The sequence below is a fragment of the Venustampulla echinocandica genome, assembly GCF_003357145.1.
Source record: "Venustampulla echinocandica strain BP 5553 chromosome Unknown scaffold_4, whole genome shotgun sequence".
NCBI lineage: Eukaryota > Fungi > Ascomycota > Leotiomycetes > Helotiales > Pleuroascaceae > Venustampulla > Venustampulla echinocandica.
The window spans coordinates 1,625,799-1,645,378 of record NW_022474209.1 but is presented as its reverse complement, the minus strand read 5'-3'; the positions used below and the strand labels follow the sequence as shown (position 1 = coordinate 1,645,378).

At 49.3% G+C, this 19,580-nt stretch overlaps 5 protein-coding genes across 5 annotated transcripts; 2 read left to right on the top strand and 3 right to left on the bottom strand.

The window, feature by feature from the left end:
* Positions 1-705: 705 nt before the first annotated feature.
* On the bottom strand, positions 706-3,948 carry BP5553_06844 (uncharacterized protein; the record flags this gene model as incomplete). The annotated part of the gene is made up of 1 exon (XM_032015467.1): positions 706-3,948. One exon carries the CDS (start codon positions 3,946-3,948, stop codon positions 706-708), a length of 3,243 nt encoding a protein of 1,080 aa, XP_031868888.1.
* Positions 3,949-4,663: 715 nt separating this feature from the next.
* On the bottom strand, positions 4,664-7,062 carry BP5553_06843 (MFS general substrate transporter; the record flags this gene model as incomplete). The annotated part of the gene is made up of 4 exons (XM_032015466.1): positions 4,664-5,702; positions 5,810-6,316; positions 6,412-6,805; positions 6,906-7,062. The coding sequence occupies 4 exons, from the start codon at positions 7,060-7,062 to the stop codon at positions 4,664-4,666; spliced, it is 2,097 nt and encodes a 698-aa protein (XP_031868887.1).
* Positions 7,063-9,384: 2,322 nt separating this feature from the next.
* BP5553_06842 (uncharacterized protein) lies at positions 9,385-10,250 on the top strand (the record flags this gene model as incomplete). Its single annotated transcript, XM_032015465.1, has 2 exons — positions 9,385-10,002; positions 10,170-10,250. 2 exons carry the CDS (start codon positions 9,385-9,387, stop codon positions 10,248-10,250), a joined length of 699 nt encoding a protein of 232 aa, XP_031868886.1.
* Positions 10,251-12,085: 1,835 nt separating this feature from the next.
* BP5553_06841 (Uncharacterized protein) lies at positions 12,086-13,019 on the bottom strand (the record flags this gene model as incomplete). Its single annotated transcript, XM_032015464.1, has 3 exons — positions 12,086-12,376; positions 12,455-12,671; positions 12,784-13,019. The coding sequence occupies 3 exons, from the start codon at positions 13,017-13,019 to the stop codon at positions 12,086-12,088; spliced, it is 744 nt and encodes a 247-aa protein (XP_031868885.1).
* Positions 13,020-16,740: 3,721 nt separating this feature from the next.
* On the top strand, positions 16,741-18,143 carry BP5553_06840 (uncharacterized protein; the record flags this gene model as incomplete). Its single annotated transcript, XM_032015463.1, has 3 exons — positions 16,741-16,882; positions 16,948-17,192; positions 17,502-18,143. The coding sequence occupies 3 exons, from the start codon at positions 16,741-16,743 to the stop codon at positions 18,141-18,143; spliced, it is 1,029 nt and encodes a 342-aa protein (XP_031868884.1).
* Between the last annotated feature and the right edge of the window lie 1,437 nt (positions 18,144-19,580).

The following is a 19,580-nucleotide window of genomic DNA, read 5'->3' as shown; positions in this document are numbered from 1 at the left end:
CCTCGGAACACCTCCGATGAGCAACAAAATTCCAGACAATATACTTCTGAAACCGGGGATGCTTGGGTCTCATGCACAGAAACTTCTTTTCGGATGATGTTTCCTGCGTTTCACGAGCGAGAATACTGGTACTCAAATATGTAGATCGGAGATCCCCATCCTGACCGGCTTTTTAGAATATGATATTATTATTACTATAGTTTTGGAGCAGCTTGTTAATTAAGTATATGATATATCATATCGTCCACCACAACTGCAGCCTTCATATGTCTTTCTCCTCCTTTGCGCCCTTTCCCCTCGAAAATTTCTACACCGAGATCATTTGTATTTCAGCCGCGTCCTCCCGATTTTTTCGCACCGGGGCTTCATCACATGAAGGCCTATTTTAACGAGAATAATTAAAGTGCTGCGATAGTAGCACATTTTTCACGGCAACAATCTTCAATTCGCTCTATAGCGGCCTCCCCAGACACAAGCTTCCCGCTCCTCGAAAATCCTATATACATGAACTCCAAACAATCAGTCTCCAGATACCTGGCGAGAAATACACCTCTAGACCGACACCAAAAATCAACCCCGCGCCGTCTTCCTAAATTCAACTCTTACACGTCGTATAGCCAAAACAAAAAACGCCCAGCATCATATGCCGCGTCCCCGTAATCCAAAAAGCAAAATCACACGCTAAAATGCACCAAAATACCCGGCTCAAAAGGAGCGATCAGGACTACTCCTTCCCTCCATCTTCTCAACCATTTCCAGGACCTTGCTCTTGGCTCTCCCGCTGTTGCTACTCGTCTCGGAAATAGTTTCCATAGATGGCCCAGCGCTCTTCGAAGCTGCCTCAGTAATAGCAGCTATAGAAGGCTGCGCGGCAGCAGCATCATCTTTCGCACTCTTCGCACTCCCACTCTTACTCTTCAAACTCCCCACTTCACTCTTATCCTCCAGAACATCATGATTCACAACCCGTAGTTTCTCCTTGGGAACCGTGAACATAACCTGCACGACACGGTTCTGGACGGCACGCTCGATATCCCATTCATCCTCTTCTTCTTGGGGCGCCTTGCCCTTACCAGGTAGGGACTCGTCTTCCCTGGGGTAATCGCCCGTGAATGTATTTGACCTGGTGGCGCTGTCCCCTTCGGCACTGTCTTCCCAGTCTCCTTTTCCTTGCTTTCGTCGCCACATTGTGGCGCCTGCACTTACGGTCCGGCGTGGTGCCGCACCGCTACCATGGTCCATACGGGTAGGGCTTGGTTCCCTACTTGGTGGAGTATGGTAATCAGGGGAGACATCCTCACTGGTGGAATCGCCAACAAAAACACGTCGTAGACTGCCTAGCCAGCTTCCTTGTCCCCGGCCTTGACGACCGCCAGGAGCTTTACTTTTTGACGGGCTGCCAGGCTGCTCAGGTTGTGATCGCGTAGGGGAATTGTCACCACTTGGGGAGAGCTCTCCTGGTCGTAGGAGTAGACCTTCTGCTTCCGCTTGTAAAGCGGTAAAGCTGGTGTGAGCAGTTGTAAAACTACTAGTGCCGCTCCCTGCACTCCTAGGTGGCGGCTGATTTGATTTCGAGCTGTGTGGTCTCGAATCGAACATTGGGCTCATGGTTGTGCTTGCTTCCGTTGGAGACAAGACACTTGATGTGAATGGATTTATGGTGCTAGTTATAAAGCCTCGAAGGGAGTTACTCCTTGAACGACCGTGGGAGCTAGAGCCAGATCTTGATATGGCTGAAACGGCGAAACTTCCCTCGCTGAGGTTGCTTCCAGTACGGCCACCATCGTCGTCTGCTGAAAGAGAGCTGACAGTGGTTCCAGCGACAAGTTGGGCGCGCCGTGTGGGAGATATCCGACCAGCGCTGGAGTGTGACCGTGCTTGTGCGTTTAGGAGAGCATCTGCAGCTGCCCAGTCGGAAACCCATTCCTGAATTTCGCGATCTCGTGAGTGAGCAGGACTTTCTTGATCATAAGGCCCCTCTCCTCTATTATCCCGGGTTGGAGACGGTGTTGTGTCTCTGAAGGGATCCGAAAGCCGCTTCGGGTCCGCTGGTCCAGCAGTCGAAGGATGACCGAGCGCCATCCCGACAGTGTCAACGTTACTATATCCCACATGGTCATCCTCGTCAGCCTCATATATCGGGTGTATGGGGCCAGCCGTGCCCAAACTATTTGCTCGCCCGTGGCTTCCACCATTGGTGAAGTCAAACGCTGGCGCTGGTTGATAAATCCCCCTCGCACGGGAATGCAAAGGCTTGCGAGGAATCTGTCGAGATGTTGGGTTGGATCCACTATCTCCCAGGCCATGCACTCCGGTATACAAGTTTTCATATCCCTCCGGGGCACCTGCTGAATCGTAAAGCTGTCGCTCTTGGTCGTCATTCCCGTTCCATCTTCCATTCGACCATGGAAACCCTCCACCTGTCTGACGCATTGGTCCCGAAGGATATTGGTTCGCGGGACGGTTATTCAATGACCTCAGATCTTTTTCTCGCTCGTCTTCTCTCTTTTTCTTCAGTCGCCGGCTGTAACAAAAGTATACTACCACTGCGATGATAATAGCTGCAAAGCCAAGACCAAGTCCTGCACCGAGACCGATTTTCTTTGCTTTTGATTTCGATGATCCAGAACTACTGGGAGGCTTGCTGATCGCTTTCAGATATGCCGGGTTGGTATACATCGTGCCCCATTCCATGCTGGTGGTATTGAAAAACATGGCATTGGTTGAAGAGACTTCCCTCTTGGACGTGGTCGAGTTAGAGATTTCATACCCGCCAAGTACCATCATGACATTCCCGGGTAACATCACAGCACCGTGGCCATAGGTCCCGAGACCAGATGGTTGTGCACCCGGAATGGACCATTCCCAGTCATTATCACCACCAAAGCCTGTCCCAACATGCAACACCACAAGCTGTGGTTCTGCAGCTTGGCTAATATCCCCAACCCATCCACCAAATACAATAATTCTTGAACCATCTTCCGTGAGCACAGCGGTATGGCCAGACCTGCTATCAATGCTCGTCGCCATACTTTTGATGGCCAATTCCGTATTTGGGCCTGGTGGAGGAGCCTGTTGACCCACAGTAATAAAACTCCAACTCTCCTCAGGAAGATTCCAAAGCGCAACTTGGCTCATATTGAGAAAAGCCCTTTGCGTGTGTCCTCCGATAAGCACTGAGCTCTGTTGCTGCGTCACAACTCCTGACTTATTCGAGTATGATGGTGCTAGGCCTGTAATCGTGAAGCCTGCTTCGGCGATCGGTGGGCCTTTACTTAGAGCACGGGCGAGAGAATAACCTGTATCTGCGGAAGGAGTCGAAGGCACGAATCGAAGCATGGAGCTAGAATAATTAGCAGCAGACTGCCAAGTCGAAGCCGTAGCATCTGATTCCGGACACATGCCGCCGAAGATATAAATATTGGACTGGGAGGCATTCGCATTGACAAACGCCGAGAAGCTGAGGGCCGCGGAGAGAAAGTTGGGCCCCATGAGGCCGGTATATGTTGCATCTTTGGTGGTGCTTGTACTTTGTTGCGCCCATGTGCCATTACCGTTGGCACTCATATTTGAGGGTGTGAACTGCCATAGCTGAGCGGTGCTCGGCGTCGAACACGACCCAGTATATACCGAAATTTCATCGAGCGACGAGATGGAGGGCGTGAAGGCTTGTCCTTGGTCGACGGTAAACGGCAGGCTCGTGGTAGTGCTATCAACTGATAGATTCGTTGTCCATAGTGTAGAGGAAATGTTGAGTAACAATAGCTCATATCGAGAATTCGACTCGGGATTCGGCACAAATGCGTATGCGAGGTCTCCAGCCGTTGAAGATAATTGAGATAGATATATCGATGTCGGGTTGTATGGTAATGATGTTGATAGAGAGAGGACGGCAGCAAACAGTGACGGGGCCAGGGCCCAGAGCAGAGCTGTGACGTGGTGCCTCATGATGCTAATTGACGAGGATTAATAGCCGTGCTATAGGAGATCCAACGAGCTTTGTCCACGCATTATCGATGTGCTTTCCCGTAGAGTTCCAGTATTCAATGCATGTACTGCATCGCGGTCAGTCAGCAGTTGTAGGTCGAAAGCCGTTGTTTCTCTGCAGGAATGCGCTTCCCACGATGGAGATCTGATCGTAAACTTCGGGAACCGTTGGGATCTGCAGCGAGGACGGCCAGTAAAGAGACCACGGTGGATGTCAAACGTTGACAGCTGTTGCGCGGCCAATCCCTCGGCGATGTTGATGTTTTGCATGTATTCGCCGTGGTGTTGCTATAGCAACATGCGCCACCATCGCGGGGTCTCACTACATGTGAACACATGCCTAACTTCGGCGATAGGTCGAATAATTGATTGAAGATATCTGGTTTGGAATGCATCTGGGTGGAAATAAGTCATATGTTCGCACGCAAGCTTGGATGAATTCGTACGCCACAATTATTATGTTGAAAGCTCTGAGCGCATTACGAGAGTTGACGAGAGTTTCACGATAGCTTCGAGTTATGACCCCTCGGCAACCCCGCGATTAGAGCGGAGGCAGTTCTGAATTTTTGAGGATTATTAGCACAAGTGTATAGTCTAGTGAAAAGTAAGTGAGCGAGTCTAGTGATGTTTCATTCGTACATAAACGGAGCATATACATTTAAGTCTAAATTTCTAATTATTTCAACAAGCTTCCAACATCATGTAACATGATACCGTCTCCTCCCACTCTCTCCCTCGACGAGCCACCCTGAACCGTCCAACCAGCGCCCCATCCAGGGAACACTCCGCCAGAGCCCCTCGAAATATATGCATCATCGCGGTCGTCGTGTCTACCATTGCTACTCGCAGAATGCCGTAACGGATCTGCACCACTCTCAAAGCTCCCCGCCTTCGTATGGCTCTTCTTCCTCTTCTCTCCTTTCTTCGGTAATAATTCTGGACTCGTCATAATACCCACGCGTTCCTTTCTCCCTCTTAAACCTGGGCTGCGAGGTAAAAGACTCGGGCTCCGCATCGTGCTAAAGCCAGCAGGCTTGCCACCCCCAAAAATATTGATTCTATTCAACCACCCCCCACCAGGCCCATCATCCAGGGTCGTACTCCCATTTCTGTAATCCGGCGGCCTTTCACCGGAAAGCTCTTCTAGTGTCCGTCCCTTGGTTTCGGGGATAAGGAAAGACGTAGCTGTCCCGCAGAGCATGAAAAGTGCAAATAATTGCATCAAATGGTCGAGCCACGGCTGACATGCATGGCCTTTGCAGTCACTCGCCGCCCCTTTTGTAAGGAGCGGTTGTGCCATGACCTGTGCTACAATAGCCCCAATCTTCCCGCCGGCGGCTGAGATCCCATGTCCAGTCGCGCGATAACGGGTAGGGAAGCATTCTCCAGGAACGAGGAAGGTGGTTGTGTTTGGGCCGAAATTGAAGAATACCTGTGCGAGGATGTAGAGCGCGAGGAGAGCCCCGGAGCTGAGAGAATCATATGCAAAGCCGATTATACAGAATATTATTGTCAGGATAAAGAATCCGACTATCTGTATGGATTTGCGGCCAAGGGTGTCGACTGTGAGGACGGAAAGCCAGTACCCTGGAATAGAGCCCGCGCACACAAGTATTAAGCTACCGAGTGCGTTGTTGAAGAGAGTGTTGTAGACGGTATCCCCGCTGGCATACCCGATGACTCCCAAGATTACCCCGTTATTTAACCCGATGCCACTAGAAAGGCACAGTATCAGCACCATGTCTCAATAAAAGGAAAATACAACCAGAAAGCAAGCCCAAGCAAGCGAATGAAAAGAGGTCGCGGAGTGAAAGCTACTTACTAAAAGGCCAGATCAAGGAAAAACCACGAGGCTGTAGTACCAAAAAGTACTTTAAAGTTCTTCCATTGTGAGAAATATGAGAAGGCGTCTGGCCAGGATGCCTCTGGAGCTGCCAAGTTTCTGGCTTGGCTCCGCTTCGTCTGTTGCTGCAGAATGGGATCGACCTTTCCTTCAGGCTGGTTGTTCACGTAAGCTCTGATATCTGCATGGGCCTTCTCAATATCGTGAGCGACATCGAAAGTATATCGAGGTGTCTCGGGGATTGTCAGTCGCCAATATAACGCAAAACATGCGGGGATGCCGCCGAAAGCAATTATAATACGCCATGAACGGTCAGCGGCCACTTGGCAAGATTCGTGGCAAGTTCCAGGGGTCGTAGTGCTTATAAACGAGCCCTTGAAACAAACAGTCGTTATAAGTGCAACCAATGCAGCTGCGAATTGCCCCGTCCCTTGCATCGAGAAAACCGCTGCCATCATTGCACCTCGCCAACGTGTTGGAGCAAATCTAAGTAAAATCAGCTGGCAAAGCCTAATGAGAAATCTGACTGGTTATGGAGACTGTAGTTTTCGCTGGCCAGAATCGAAATAGAGCTCACATACTCGGAGGTAATCACAGCCGAAAGGGGGTAGTCTCCTCCAATGCCAATGCCCATTAACACTCTCCAAAATATCATTAAACCAGTCATTGTCACCACACTGCTAGGAGCCGCCAAGGCCTGAGCAAATGTGGACAGCACAATGATAGCCAGTTCAATTCCGTACATCCTACGTCTTCCCATCTTGTCCGCCAGCCAGCCAAATACCAGTTGTCCGATGACGGTGCCTCCAGATGTCGCGGCTTTCAGGGCGGTGTTGACCTCTTGCGGTAGTATCCCATTGTTTCCTCCATAGCTTGACCCTGGTATTGGGGGGCCTTGCCAATAAACTAAACCTAGCAAGCCGGTGATGAGATTTATGGCGAAGATATCGTAAGAATCGGTAAAGAATCCGGTTCCTGCTACTACAACAGCTCGGACATGATACCAGCCGAAAGGAACCTGCTTCAGTCAGCACCTGGCTTCTAGACTGGATATGGCTGGGAAGCCTAAAGCTACTTGCCTTGTCTATCTCTGCCAGGGCCAGCCTTCGGCGAAGATTGGGATCGGTGATGTGTGAATAGTCATTATAGAAATTGTAGAAGGCACCGTTGCCTCCATAGGTACGAGTAAGTGCGGGAGTAAACGGGATAGCAGGTTCAGGAAGGCGATCCATGAGCAGAAGGCTTCAGCCCGTAACGGCTGTGGGAATCGTCGGACGACAAAACGATAGATGGAATAACTTTGCTAAACCATGAAGAGAAACAAATAATCACATCCGGCTTAATATGTCCGAATATATACGATCCTGCGAACGAGGTGGGATGCCTGGCGTCGATATCAATATTGGCAATGATGTAGGCGGGGTTTGATTGCTGGCTGCACAACATGTGTGTGCGTTTCTCATATGTCGTATTTGAATTCAGCCCGTTGAGCGGCCATCAGCACACGGTGTGATTTGGGGGCAGATGTCAATAGTCGCAAAACAAGCTGGGGCCAGAGGTGAAGTTCAGAGTCTGGAGCCTGGAGCGTGCTATGCGGTTGTAGTAGTCCATCCGGAGGTTCAAGTAAGAAAGGGAATAGAGTACTTCGTACCACCATCAGGGTTACCGGGTTATGGCATGAGCAAAACCCCCACTCGTCCCGATTCTCCCATCGTCCCTATCCTTATAAGGGCCAGTGAAAGAGCTTGCTATACTCCACACTCGAGGACGCAGGGAAGCTCTCCCCCCACTAGACAACCACTGTGTTGGTGTAACACCGCACATGATTCAGCCCCTAAAAAGGTGGCTGCAGACCGCAGGGAACTGTGACACTCTGCTTTATCACGGCCTCAGTGCAGACTGGATACATCGAATAGAACGACTACGTTCTTCGTTCCCACAAGTAATAAACAACGTGCTGTGGGTGGTCGAGATGCATAAAAATGAAATAAAATAAGCTCATTCTAGCCCAACACAGGGGATAATATTGCTCAAATATAGGGCGCTATGCATAACTTCAAACTCGAAGTTCAGACCAAGGAATGTTCAAATTGGTGCTGGCATCAAAATAATCAAAATATGCCCTGTGTACCGCACGTTCTGTAGCACAACGTATCGACATGGTACAGCCAGCACGGAGTATTGCTATGGCGTGGGCTGACGGGGTTTTGGGCATGAGCCAACTCTGGCGCCCTGGCGTTTTGCCTCAATCCCCGTCCCACGGTTTGGTTTGGTTCGACCCGTAGCAGCGCGTCGTTCAAGCACGGGGGCGCCAGGGCTCCAACGACGCAACGACTGGCAATAATCGCGCCCCAATCAATCAACACGGTGGAAACTCATCGATCGCAATAATTGTTTTTCTTGCGACGGGCAGATCAGACCCAAGGGAAGGGGCCTAGAGCGACAGGGCCCGCCTGGGAAAACATAAAGCCAATTCCCACACGTTCCGAAGAAGCTCTGTTCTCGATCGAAGAGTAGCATTTTGAAGCGCGTGCAGCGGAGCGAGATATCATCCACGGGAGCCACGTGGGTGCGATACTCGAGGATGGATAGGGCACGGGGATTTCCAAACGGTTCAATACTCGAGTAATGTTTCCTTTCAAGGTGAGCCGGATTCCGAAACTTCATCCGGTGCTCCTATGGTCTTCTGCCGGTATTTCATACCGGTAGCATGCCCAGTAGCTATCGCACTGTTTAGCATCTGTTGCGGTGTTCTCGTTTTTTATTTTTTGGGAAATGCACAGGTCCTGTCCCATCACTAACGCGACACATGTTTGTGATGGCGACGCTGATGGGCCAATCGCACTCGCAGGCTGGGGCCTGGCGATTGAAAAGTCCTCTGGCACTCGTGTTTGTAGAAGAAATCCTCTTGTCAATGGGATAGACTTAGGTACTCCGACGGTCGCAACGGTGCAACTTGATGGACTGGAGAGATTTGGTTGTTCAGGTTGCGAAGTTTTGTTTTGTGGTTCAAACAGAGATCAACGACGCGAGAGTTGTCCCCTCGGTGCAAGCAACCCAAATACACAACACCAGCGCCCTAATACTTTCCAATATCAACCTTTTCCATCCACTCTTATATACCTTTTATTTTCTTACAGCAAGTGTGGTGCTCTGAATTACTCAACGTGCGTACCCCAAGACTCTTGGATCCGGGCCTTGCACGGTGAGGGGACGGGGAACAAACTGCAGTTGCCGACGCAAGAAAATGTGCAATGCGATACGCTTTGCCTACGAAGTGCACCCTACAATCGTTGCGGCCGAATTCAATAGTGATTATTCCAAGAATCTCCAAGAATGAAGCTAAAGCTCAAATATCACGGTCCACCTATTAATAGGAAACCGGGTTGTATTGTCTGTGCCTCTTTCACGCTCATTAGTTGCTTGGCAAATCATCAGCCCAGCTTCCTTCATTCTGTCGTTGCTTCTCCTGCTTCTTAACTCCTCCACATAAAGACCCGTGTTCGAGGGCGCCCAGTCAAAATCTGCACGTCTAGGAACACGCCCAGATAGTGATGGCAGCCGCTGTCACCCGTTTCCTCCTCCTAGCGCTCCACGTTCTATCGGCCGCTGGCTACCGTCAATCCACGGCCCGTGGCGTCAGTTGGCTAGAAAGAGGCTCCAGCGTTCTCGTTCGCCTCGACGTCCCTGATCTCCCTCTCTGGAATCCGACGGAACAGATTGGAGAAGATGTTCCCACAGCCTTAGTGCTCAACTTCACGCTTACCCCTGACCGACGCACTCTCCTGCTCCAAGATAAACCCATCTTCCCATTACCAAATCCACATATCCCTCCGCAACTCGTGGCACCCCAGACCAAGCAGACCACGGGGAGATTAAATCGAGGGGAGATTGCCAAGCTTGACGATTATCCATTGTTCGCTCTCGACTATGGGCGCCTCGTTTCTCCTCGGGACGACCCTTCTATCCATTACTATAACCACTTTCCCACCTTGACCATCGACTTGCTCGGCGCTGGAATTGCAGGGTACGACACGTTGTTAAAAGACCCCAACCAGGGCATTGTAAATATCGAGCTGCGAGGACATGACAACGCCCGCGGGGACTGGACCCGCCGCTCATATGAAATCCTTGACGTCAAAATCACAGATCGGACTTCCCGTTATCAGTGGGTAGGCCCAAAGGATCTGAGGGAATGCACCTTGCTTTCGTGGCGTTGTTCCGACTTTGGTGACCCGCCTTGGTATCAATATATATACCGGATGCATTTCGACCAGTACGGAAGGATCGGCTCACTCCGGCATGAAGTGCTCCAGAGATGGGACATGTTGTTCCAAAGACTTGGGATATGGCGTGCTACGCTGCTGATAGTCGCCATTGCCAGCATGGTACTTTCACCTCTGATATACGGGATGTATAAGGGACTGCGTTGCTTCAAGGAGTACTGTCAGGTGCGGAACGAAGGTTATCAGAAAGTATGAAGACTGCAATTTGCAACTAAGATGGATTGGGAGTGATATAATAGAGTCAATGGCTAGTCTTAGAGACTATAGTACAAACAGAGGAAAAGCAAACCCAAGAGCGCCAATGCGAGGAGGAGCCATCACCACCTGCTCCTGCGAGGACTTATATTATCTAATAACACAGGGGAGGGCTGGCAAATGTAGAGTCTAATGTGTTCACATCAACTAGGGAAAATAAACATGTTATATAATATAAATCTTTGCAATATGAGCATATCGTATGGCCATGTCCTGGATCAGAATATTTTAACAGTACTGCTTCTATATTATAGATGTAATATATTAATATTTCCTAATAAAGGCATATCGTTGTTATTGCTAAACATATATCAAGATTAATACCTATACTTTGTTATATTATATGTCGAAGCTAGATTTACAAGTTTTATCTTTAGATTCACCTGGGTTATATAGCACGACTTCTTTTTCAACGGTGGCTACTCTTCTTTAAGAAAAAAAGTCGGGCTAAATCGTCGAGGTTGGATTACATTATTAATACGGTGGTTGAGAACTCAACCGAAAAGTAAAGTCGCTGTGAGTTAATATATATTAAACTAGAAACTGGAGGTACATCGTCGAGATTAAGAGCAATAAAAAACAGTGTCTCCTAATTTAAATATATTCAGCATTTTATAAGCTAATAGGTGGTTACTATAAGGTGTCGTTGGGGATTTGCCAAGAGGCTACAGTACATTTCAAATATAAAAAACCACTACATAAAACATAGGGAGATTACTTTTCCGAGCGTCACAATATCTAAGGGATTGCTTTTGCTACCAAGGCCACCGACACTCGAATTGCGATGTGAGTCTTCGAATCCACCCCTTTTCTAAGTGAACTTGGCGACATTGTTATCACGGAGCTTCATCGCCGTAGGTATTTTAACCGCACTTGTGTTTATCAGTGGAGCTTTCAAGTTGTATTTAAACCTCCCACTTTCACTTTTGTGTCATTTTACCTTTTGCGAAAACATGCTAAGCTACTGGCGAGGCCTTTGAGGGTAAGGTATACCTTGTGTCAGTTAGGGGTATTGCTGTCAGTTGGGGGTATTTCTGTCAGTTAGGGATATTGCTGTCAATTGTGGAAAGGAGCTTCAAATTAGATCCACCCCTCGATTTTGAGGGTGCCGTTTCCTCCTGGCTTTTTAGCCAGCAGGCGCTGTACAGTCGCGCTGCATAGCTTTAGCAACTATATATGCAGTGAAAGCATCTTCGCCGAAGCTATGTCTACTATGTCCAAGTGTGAAGCATCTGCCCACTTGTGGCATTGCAACGTCCACCATGTCCACGTGTGAAGCATCTGCCCACTTGCGGCATTTCTTGATAGCCGTCTTTATCCATTGCTCAACGAGATGAACCTCATCACAAACTCCATCAAGCCGGGGTCTCAACACCTAAAAAAACGCCGTATACACGCTCGGCCTCATCTTAACTTCCTGTAGTAAAAGCATATACATATTTGCCCACCTCGTCTCCGAATTATAAAATTTAACAGAACGCCCTCCTATTTGACTGTTGCATGCAGAAAAACCTATTGCTATCTTGGTGTTTGGAGGGCCACCAATGTATAATTTGATGAATCTGCTCCTAATATTTGAATCATAGATTCCTTGGCCTCCCTTGTGGCATGTGATTATATCAACGGGCCCTATCAAAGCAACACAATTCGACCATCGTATTAAGAGACCTTTCTCTATGGTTGTATAGTCATCCTGGTATACGCATCATAGACCTTATGAGTCTTTTTGCTGGTCTGCTAACGCCTTTTGCCCAATCCTGACCAAGTCTTCATTGAGCAGCGTTTCCTTCTCAAACCCCTTTATCGCCTGGTCTAGTAGCGTCGCCGCTACCTCGCTCACGTCGACCCTGGGAAGACCGATAATGCTGCAGCCGACAGTCCGGACAGCGTTCATCACCATTCCTGTCCGACCTGGTGCGTCGATCAGCCCGGGCTTCGCCACACACGCTTCTATGGCACCTCCAGACTTTTTGGCATAGCCTAGGACACGGGACTCAGCTTCCCCCTATAGGCATGCACACTCAGCACTGCGACAAAGTATCGAGCGGAGGATTGATATAGGGGGAGTAGAGGGAGAGCTTACCCGCATCACACAGTAGTCGCCCAACAACCAAGGTTTCTTGCTTGGGTCCCGTTCGCTGTGGGCGCCACTGGTGTAGATGAAGCGGAAGGGTTTGTCTGTGGAGGCCCGCGGCATCTGCCCCATGGTTTCGATTCCCGTCACCGTGTAGTCAAGGCAAATCTTCCGCACCTCCCCCCACGGCATCTTATTCTGTTTGGACGGCGTCACAGCGATGAGCCTGAGATATATTAGTGAACAAACGAACCGTATAAGTTGATCGCCTGCACGTGATTGTTTATAATTCTATGATGGCGGCGTATTCAGGAATGCGTGGATAAAGGTTTACATACCAGATGCAGGCGTCGGCCCCAGCAAGCTCTTTCTTTACACTCTCTGGATAGTTTCCAAAATCCTCGCAAACGACGGATTTGAGCTTCGCTGCGTCAGCGTCGGGCCCCACGTTCTGGGGAATGGTGGTCTCGCGGCGCGCGAGGGCCACAATGGATGTGACGGCGGGATAAAAGAGAGCTTGCCGGATGACCTCCGTAGCGACGAAGCCGGTCGAGCCGGCGACGATAAGCTTCATGGTATTCGTTGCTCGAAGATAGTGGCGGTGGTGGTGATAAGGTTTAAGGAAGTAGAAGAGAATGCCAAGTCCCGGTTTATTGTACATTGGTATACGAGTACGTACTATACCGTCAGCTGACTGTATCGCTCCACATTCCTCACATCTTGTTCCAGAAGGTCAAGTCTAGGTGTTATAAGAACGGAGTCTCTTCCGAAGCCCCATGTATAACGAGTAGAGCGAGATTCTAACCAATTTGGGGCTATTTTCATGGTAGTTCATGAAGCGATGGGAGGAAGTTGACAGTTGACTCGAAGTATTTTGTACCTCCAGCCATGTTTTTCCCCTGGGTGAACATGAGAGAAGGTGAAAATTTCCATTTTTGCTGACGGCTGTAGGGAAAAGAATAGAAAGGATGAGTGATAACCAATGTACTATTTGATGTGAGAGGATGGAATTTTCCTGCTAGTTGGGCAAGCCATCATGTTGAAGTAGAAACGGAGACAAGACTGGATAAATAATAGAAAAATGAAGAATAAATCTTGAAGAAGAAACAGCGTATAATTAATCCATGGCCGTTAGCCTAACGTAACATATATTTAACACCCAATGGCTACAAAATAGACCACGACTTCATAACGCAATAATCACCTACGTCCACAGATGGCCGCAAGGCCGAACTAAAGCCTCGCGCGCCCCTTATTGGCATTGGCCAATCATCTAAAAATAGTTCGGCAATGGGCGCTGCCAAAGTCACGTGCAACTGCTGCTGCAGGAACTGGACTAGCGTCGTATCTGGCGGATGGAAAGGAGGGATGAGCCATGAATATAAATATACACCTCGTATTCAACCTGCTTGAAGGCAAGAGCAGAATACGAAGTGTTTGTTGATATCTGACAGCTACGCGCGGGAGGTCCGACTCTCTATTTGATCTTGTGATGGGAGATTGAGATTTCGGTTCTGAAGTTAACATCTGCAGCGGTGGCCACCGTTGGATCTGGGCGCTGCTGGCTTGGTATCCTTGGGATACTCATACAAGGCTCATAGGTCTCGGCGCAGCAGATCTTCCCTTTTCCCTGGTGGAATCCACACGGGAGAGATAGGGCTAAAGAAACAGTCCGGCGAACTTCGATGTACCGATCTTAGAATTCATGATTCCGGCATTCAGTTGAGAAGCCGAGGTGCCACAGTGTCGCTGTTGTGTACGAAGTGAAAAATGCACCAGTGATGGCTCATCATCGCCCCACGGCGGTGATCTGACAGTCTCGCAGGAATGCGGAGGCTGCAGTGTGTGGTTGTATTTCTCGGATGAGAGGTGCCCACTCGCCGCTTGAACAACCTCGACAACGCACCTGACATGCACCTGTCAGGGTTCCCGCCCGGATTTCGACGATCAAAGAGATAAGGCGTTAGATGGGATTTCGAACCAGATTCCCCGAGCCCCCCGGAACGAGGTCCTACGGTTAACTACCTCATCGAGGATCCCAACAGATATTAGGGTTACTTTAGGACACGGGAGGTACAGCAATACAAAGGAAGACTCGAGCCGCGATAGAACAAGGAATCCTATTAATCGTAAAGGGAAAAGCACTTAGAAAGTCTCATCCTGAAGGAAGTGTCAGCGGCCGACCCGCGCGGGAACTGACACTTGCTGTTTCAGGAGGCGATGATCTGAGTAATCTGTTGTTGTTGTTGTTCTACGTGATTGGCATTTTGAAGCTTTTGATTCAGAAAAAGCTGCAACGACGTGCAGAAATCGACACGTGCCACATCGATGACGATATGACGATTGCTCAGCGAAAAGCAGGGGGTTGGTTGCCAAGTTGCCAGGTTGGATTACTGGGTCGGGAGATTGAAGTGGCGGAAGAGGAGCCTCGGAATCGATAGCCCAGAGGCCAGAAATCGAGAATCTGATCGTCATGATGCAACATCGGAAATATACAGTTATCGCGATGCTTGACTGTTGGGGATACTTGGGGACATTTGGCCAGCCGGCCCCTCCTTCTGATGCTCACCTCACCACCTCGCCTCAATCAGTTGATATTCGAGTTTGAACTGCATCACCATATCGCCTGTCGTATCGTCGCCTCGAGTTCACACTGTACAGGCTTACTCTGCACAGTATAGTTCATGTGTCCTGGCGGCGGGGCAGCAGGCCTGAGCTTGAGGGCTATTGTTCCACTCTGATACACCACCTATCATACGATTCTTTTTCTGTATGACGACAACATCGCAGCTGAAAGATGCATACTCTAGCGGAGTAGTCAGTGGGGGTTTGTTGTGTGCACTCCGTACTATGGACTATGGACTACTTAGCCCAGAACCGGCGATGAGAGAAAATCGAATAACATGGTACGGGGCCCCCTCCGCAGCGGGTCAAAGAGAGAAGAGAAGGGAAAGGAAGGCAGCTTTTATTGTTATTACTTGAACTGGGAAGTGGATATTGGTGGAGATCGATTTAACTTTTGGGGCTTTTAGGTCCCCGGGTGGATTCTGCGTGTTTTCGCGCGCGGCCCTTACCCCTGGATGGCGCATACTTTAGCACTGCTTAGCACTGCTTAGCACTGTTTAGTACGGACCCGTTGTTGGCGGCCAAGTTGTTGACATATTTTGGCACAAATCGCAGCCAGTCGATTTGCGCTTTGGCGTTGCATTGGGGAGAGGGGGAAAGTATGCTCTGTACGAGTACGGGGCTTATTACTCAGGAGCGTCTTTGCCTTGTGCTGCATGGCATGGCATGACTATTATATTATTATGACCACACCGTGGAGGCGGCCTCCGTCGAAGTTGCACCGGCTTGCTGCTCTATCGGTGTTTCTCTGGGGGCATCATGGATTGATGTTTGTTCGTGTGGTCCGTAGTTCGTGTTGTGTTGCCAACCCGCAAGTGGCACTGCTTGGCTCTTCGTACAGAGGAGTTATTACACTACGCAATCTACATGCGGCGTATTCCGTGCAGCACAAGTTAATTTAGCTAAAGTCAAAGCTTGTGGAGAGGATGGAGGAGTTGAATGGAATCATGTAATATATGAATCGAATGCAATTGAGCACAGTCCAGTATCCTCTTGCTGTTCTACTAGAGAGTGCAATGTAGTGAAGCACAGTACAAGTACATTACGTACACCACAGCAAGTACTGTACAATAATGAATAATAACAAGAATAATCATAATAATAATAAGCAAAGTACATGTAGTTATCTCCCCTGGTACTTTTCGCAGTGTCGCCTGCCGCCTAGGCGGAGACGCAGCGACCCGAGTAAATAGCAGATGCGGACTCGTACTACGTGGGGATACTCGGTACCGCTGGAAGATTATTATATTTCGATCAGCCCCATTCACATCCACATCCACTCCTACACCTGACCTTTGCACCTCCACACGCTCAGGGCCTCGACATCCTCACCCTCACCCTCACCCTCATACTTCACCCCTCTCTTCTTTGTCCTCCTCTTCACCGCAACACGAGTCTCCCATACCGCCCGTCTCCTTCAATTCAGTCCCGCGAACACTGGCATGGAGGTGGTCAAGGGGATCCGATAGCTCCACTCGACCTCGACCGAGTCGTCGTCTCTGTTTGCATTCCTGCCGCCGGCGATCGCCATCTCTCGCTCAGCAACGCCCGGGACAGACACACATCGTCCCCCCAGAGTCCTAGACTCGACCTGGTGCTCGTCGCCAATTTCAATTCCCTCGTTTCTCGTTGTTGTCGTCGTCGTTCTTTTCGGAACACACTCCGTAAGGATGTTCTGCTCACAGCGCTCGCCTAGTCCAAGCTGGCTGGTGCTGCTGGCCCTCATCTTCACCAGCTTCCTCACCTTCAACCATGTATCCGCCCTCGACATAGCCTACTGCTCCACGTTGAATACTGCGTCAACAAACAAGAGTAAGCTTCAATCCCAGCCAATCCCCCCTGGAAACACCCTAAAATCTAATCCCTTTCTGCTATAGATTCCAGCATATACCAGTCGAATGGCCTGTGCAGGGGATTCTGTGTCGATAAATATGCTTTCGCAATAGTTCAAGATGATGGATGCTGGTGCTCGGATTATGTTCCAGCCAGCACTGCCGACGGCTGTAGCAAGAAATGTCCCGGATACCCTCCCGATCTATGTGGTGGCAACGGCGTCTTCGGGTACATATCTCTAACAAAACCACCTGCGGGCACGAAAGGAAGCAGTGGGACAACTGAATCGGTTAGTACTCGCCTGGATGCATCTTGTTCATCGTCCCTTTTCTCGTTACCTAGCACTTCTGGCCCTCTGCTACAAACCGTCGTCCCAGTTTGCCCTTTGGCAACCATTTTGACTTCGTGTAATAGCAGGTAACTGTAACGGCGGTTCCAAGCGCCGTCACTATTATTAACACGGTGACGACCTCCCTCCCTCCATCGTCTTCGAGGACTTCGTCATCTCTTGTATGGTCTTGTTTCATTTGTTCAAAGTATACGGGGATGGATGGCTGGATAGGGTCTCGTTATATAATACTAACACTCTCTTCTACAGGACAAATCAAGTACATCGACGACTTCTACCCGAGCCCCTACCACGTCGTCGACATGGACTCCAACACCAGTAGTTTCTCTTGAAACGGTCACTGGAGAAGTCAGAACTGTGACAGTCACCCCGACAGTCCCCCCAAATTCGGAGTCTCAAAACTCAGTCTCGAAGGATACGAAGAATAAACTTGGTACTGGAGGTGCAGTCGGCCTCGCAATTGGTCTCGTCGCTCTAGTCGCTCTCGTCAGCTTTCTGGTGTGGTTCTGCCTCCGAAAACGAAGACAAGACAAAGCCGAGGCCTACAACGACGTCAGCGGAAGAGGAAGCGCTGCGGGTCTTGGAGTTACCGATAGTCTGGGAGGCACGGGGCCATCAAGGACGATGAGTGAGAACTCACGTTACGTCCTTGGAACCGATGGACGGCAGGTGGTGGAAACCTGGGAACGAGACCAGAGCCAACCGGGTGCTAGGAATAGCCGGTTGATGCCCGTCGACCCCCGATTAGATCCCTTTGCGCCTGTGTACCAGCGCGGCGGTCTGAACAAGAGCCGAGAAAGTGTCAACACCATTCAAGACAACCACGATTACTCGAGACGAGTGGCACCGAACGGGCCTATCCTCCGAGCACTAAACCCCGATGATGACTGAGCCGTCCTCGCTCACTTATTGAATCCTTTACTTTTTCCTTTAAGACACGACCGTTACGACCATTTTCCCTTGAACTCTTCACATGGTATACAGGATCTGAATCGTCATTGCCCCACCTTTTCGGCAGACGAAGGCGTTGCAGCGGGTGGGCCGGTGGTTTTATGGTCATATGTGTTCCATCGGAATAGCCTCAGTATAGACCTGAGGCGGGCGACCTTTGCATAAGCATACATCTCACACATATGGTGGGTGGTTACGGTATGCTAAACGCACTACGCATAATTTTGCTGTGAAATCAAAAGCGGATTGATATCTTATTTTCGATTCCCACTTGTAGTTTTAGAACATATTTCGAATTCCAAAGACGGCCGAGAATGATTGGCGTTGGATTGTGGAGCAGTAAGTGAGATGCACTCGTCGTGGAATATAAGGTGCATGGAGAGCATTGCCGAACTTTGGACGAAGCTGGGAATTAATCTGCGGTTGATGAGTGAAGAGAGAGGCGAAGGAGAGCTGTACTATACATAAGGATGGATGATCGAGCGTGCATTCAGCTGAGCTACCTTTGCTTAATATGCATCAGATGCAACATAACAAACATGAACATAGTCAAAACCGAAACCGAACCTGTCTATGGCGCTTGCTAGTCTGTGATGGCATCAACTCTACACTCCTTGAATATAGAAAGATATGACGAAACGCTATCCTCGAACGCCTCTATATAGGGATTGCCGACAACTCCCTGGTCTACTCTCTAACGTAGTAAGTCCTACAATTGCCTTTACAAACCACAAACCACAAGCTGCATAAGAGAATTGCTTGGCATCACAGCAGTAGGCGAGTAAGCCCCCTATTATTTCACTCTCCCATTACTGACTTATTCTAATAGGTACCATCTAAGCAATACTTTAAGACATACTTTCTCCCCACATGCTGCTCAACTAATCCGCTTAGCTAGAATGAAATTGTCAAAAGAATTGCTTGTACAATGGGGTTTCTCAATGCTTGACTTCTTTCATGCAAATATGCATCTCTTGCTCTTTGCTCTTCCTTCTTTGCCAACTAGGTTGGCTTTAGCCATATGGAAAGGAAGGGTATACGATTTGTGGAAGACATAAAAACATACCACTGGCAAAGCCCGACAAGGTTGAGGATCGCTTAAGGCAAAGCGAAGGGATGCGTAGGGGATATAGGACCGACACTTCTACCGCTCGGCACTCTTGGATTTCTACCCAGCGGTGAAGAGTTGTCCTAACTGAGCAAACTCTCTTGCAAACTCTCTTCGCTAAACTGAGCATGTTTTGAGCACTTTGCTAATAACGACGCTAGTGAATCCGGGTAACTGAATATTCCGCCCCGGCTGTGAGGGTATTTATACCTGGAGCACCTCCTCTCCTCTTCCCTTTCTCTCTTCTTTTCTCTCCAATCCCCAACCTC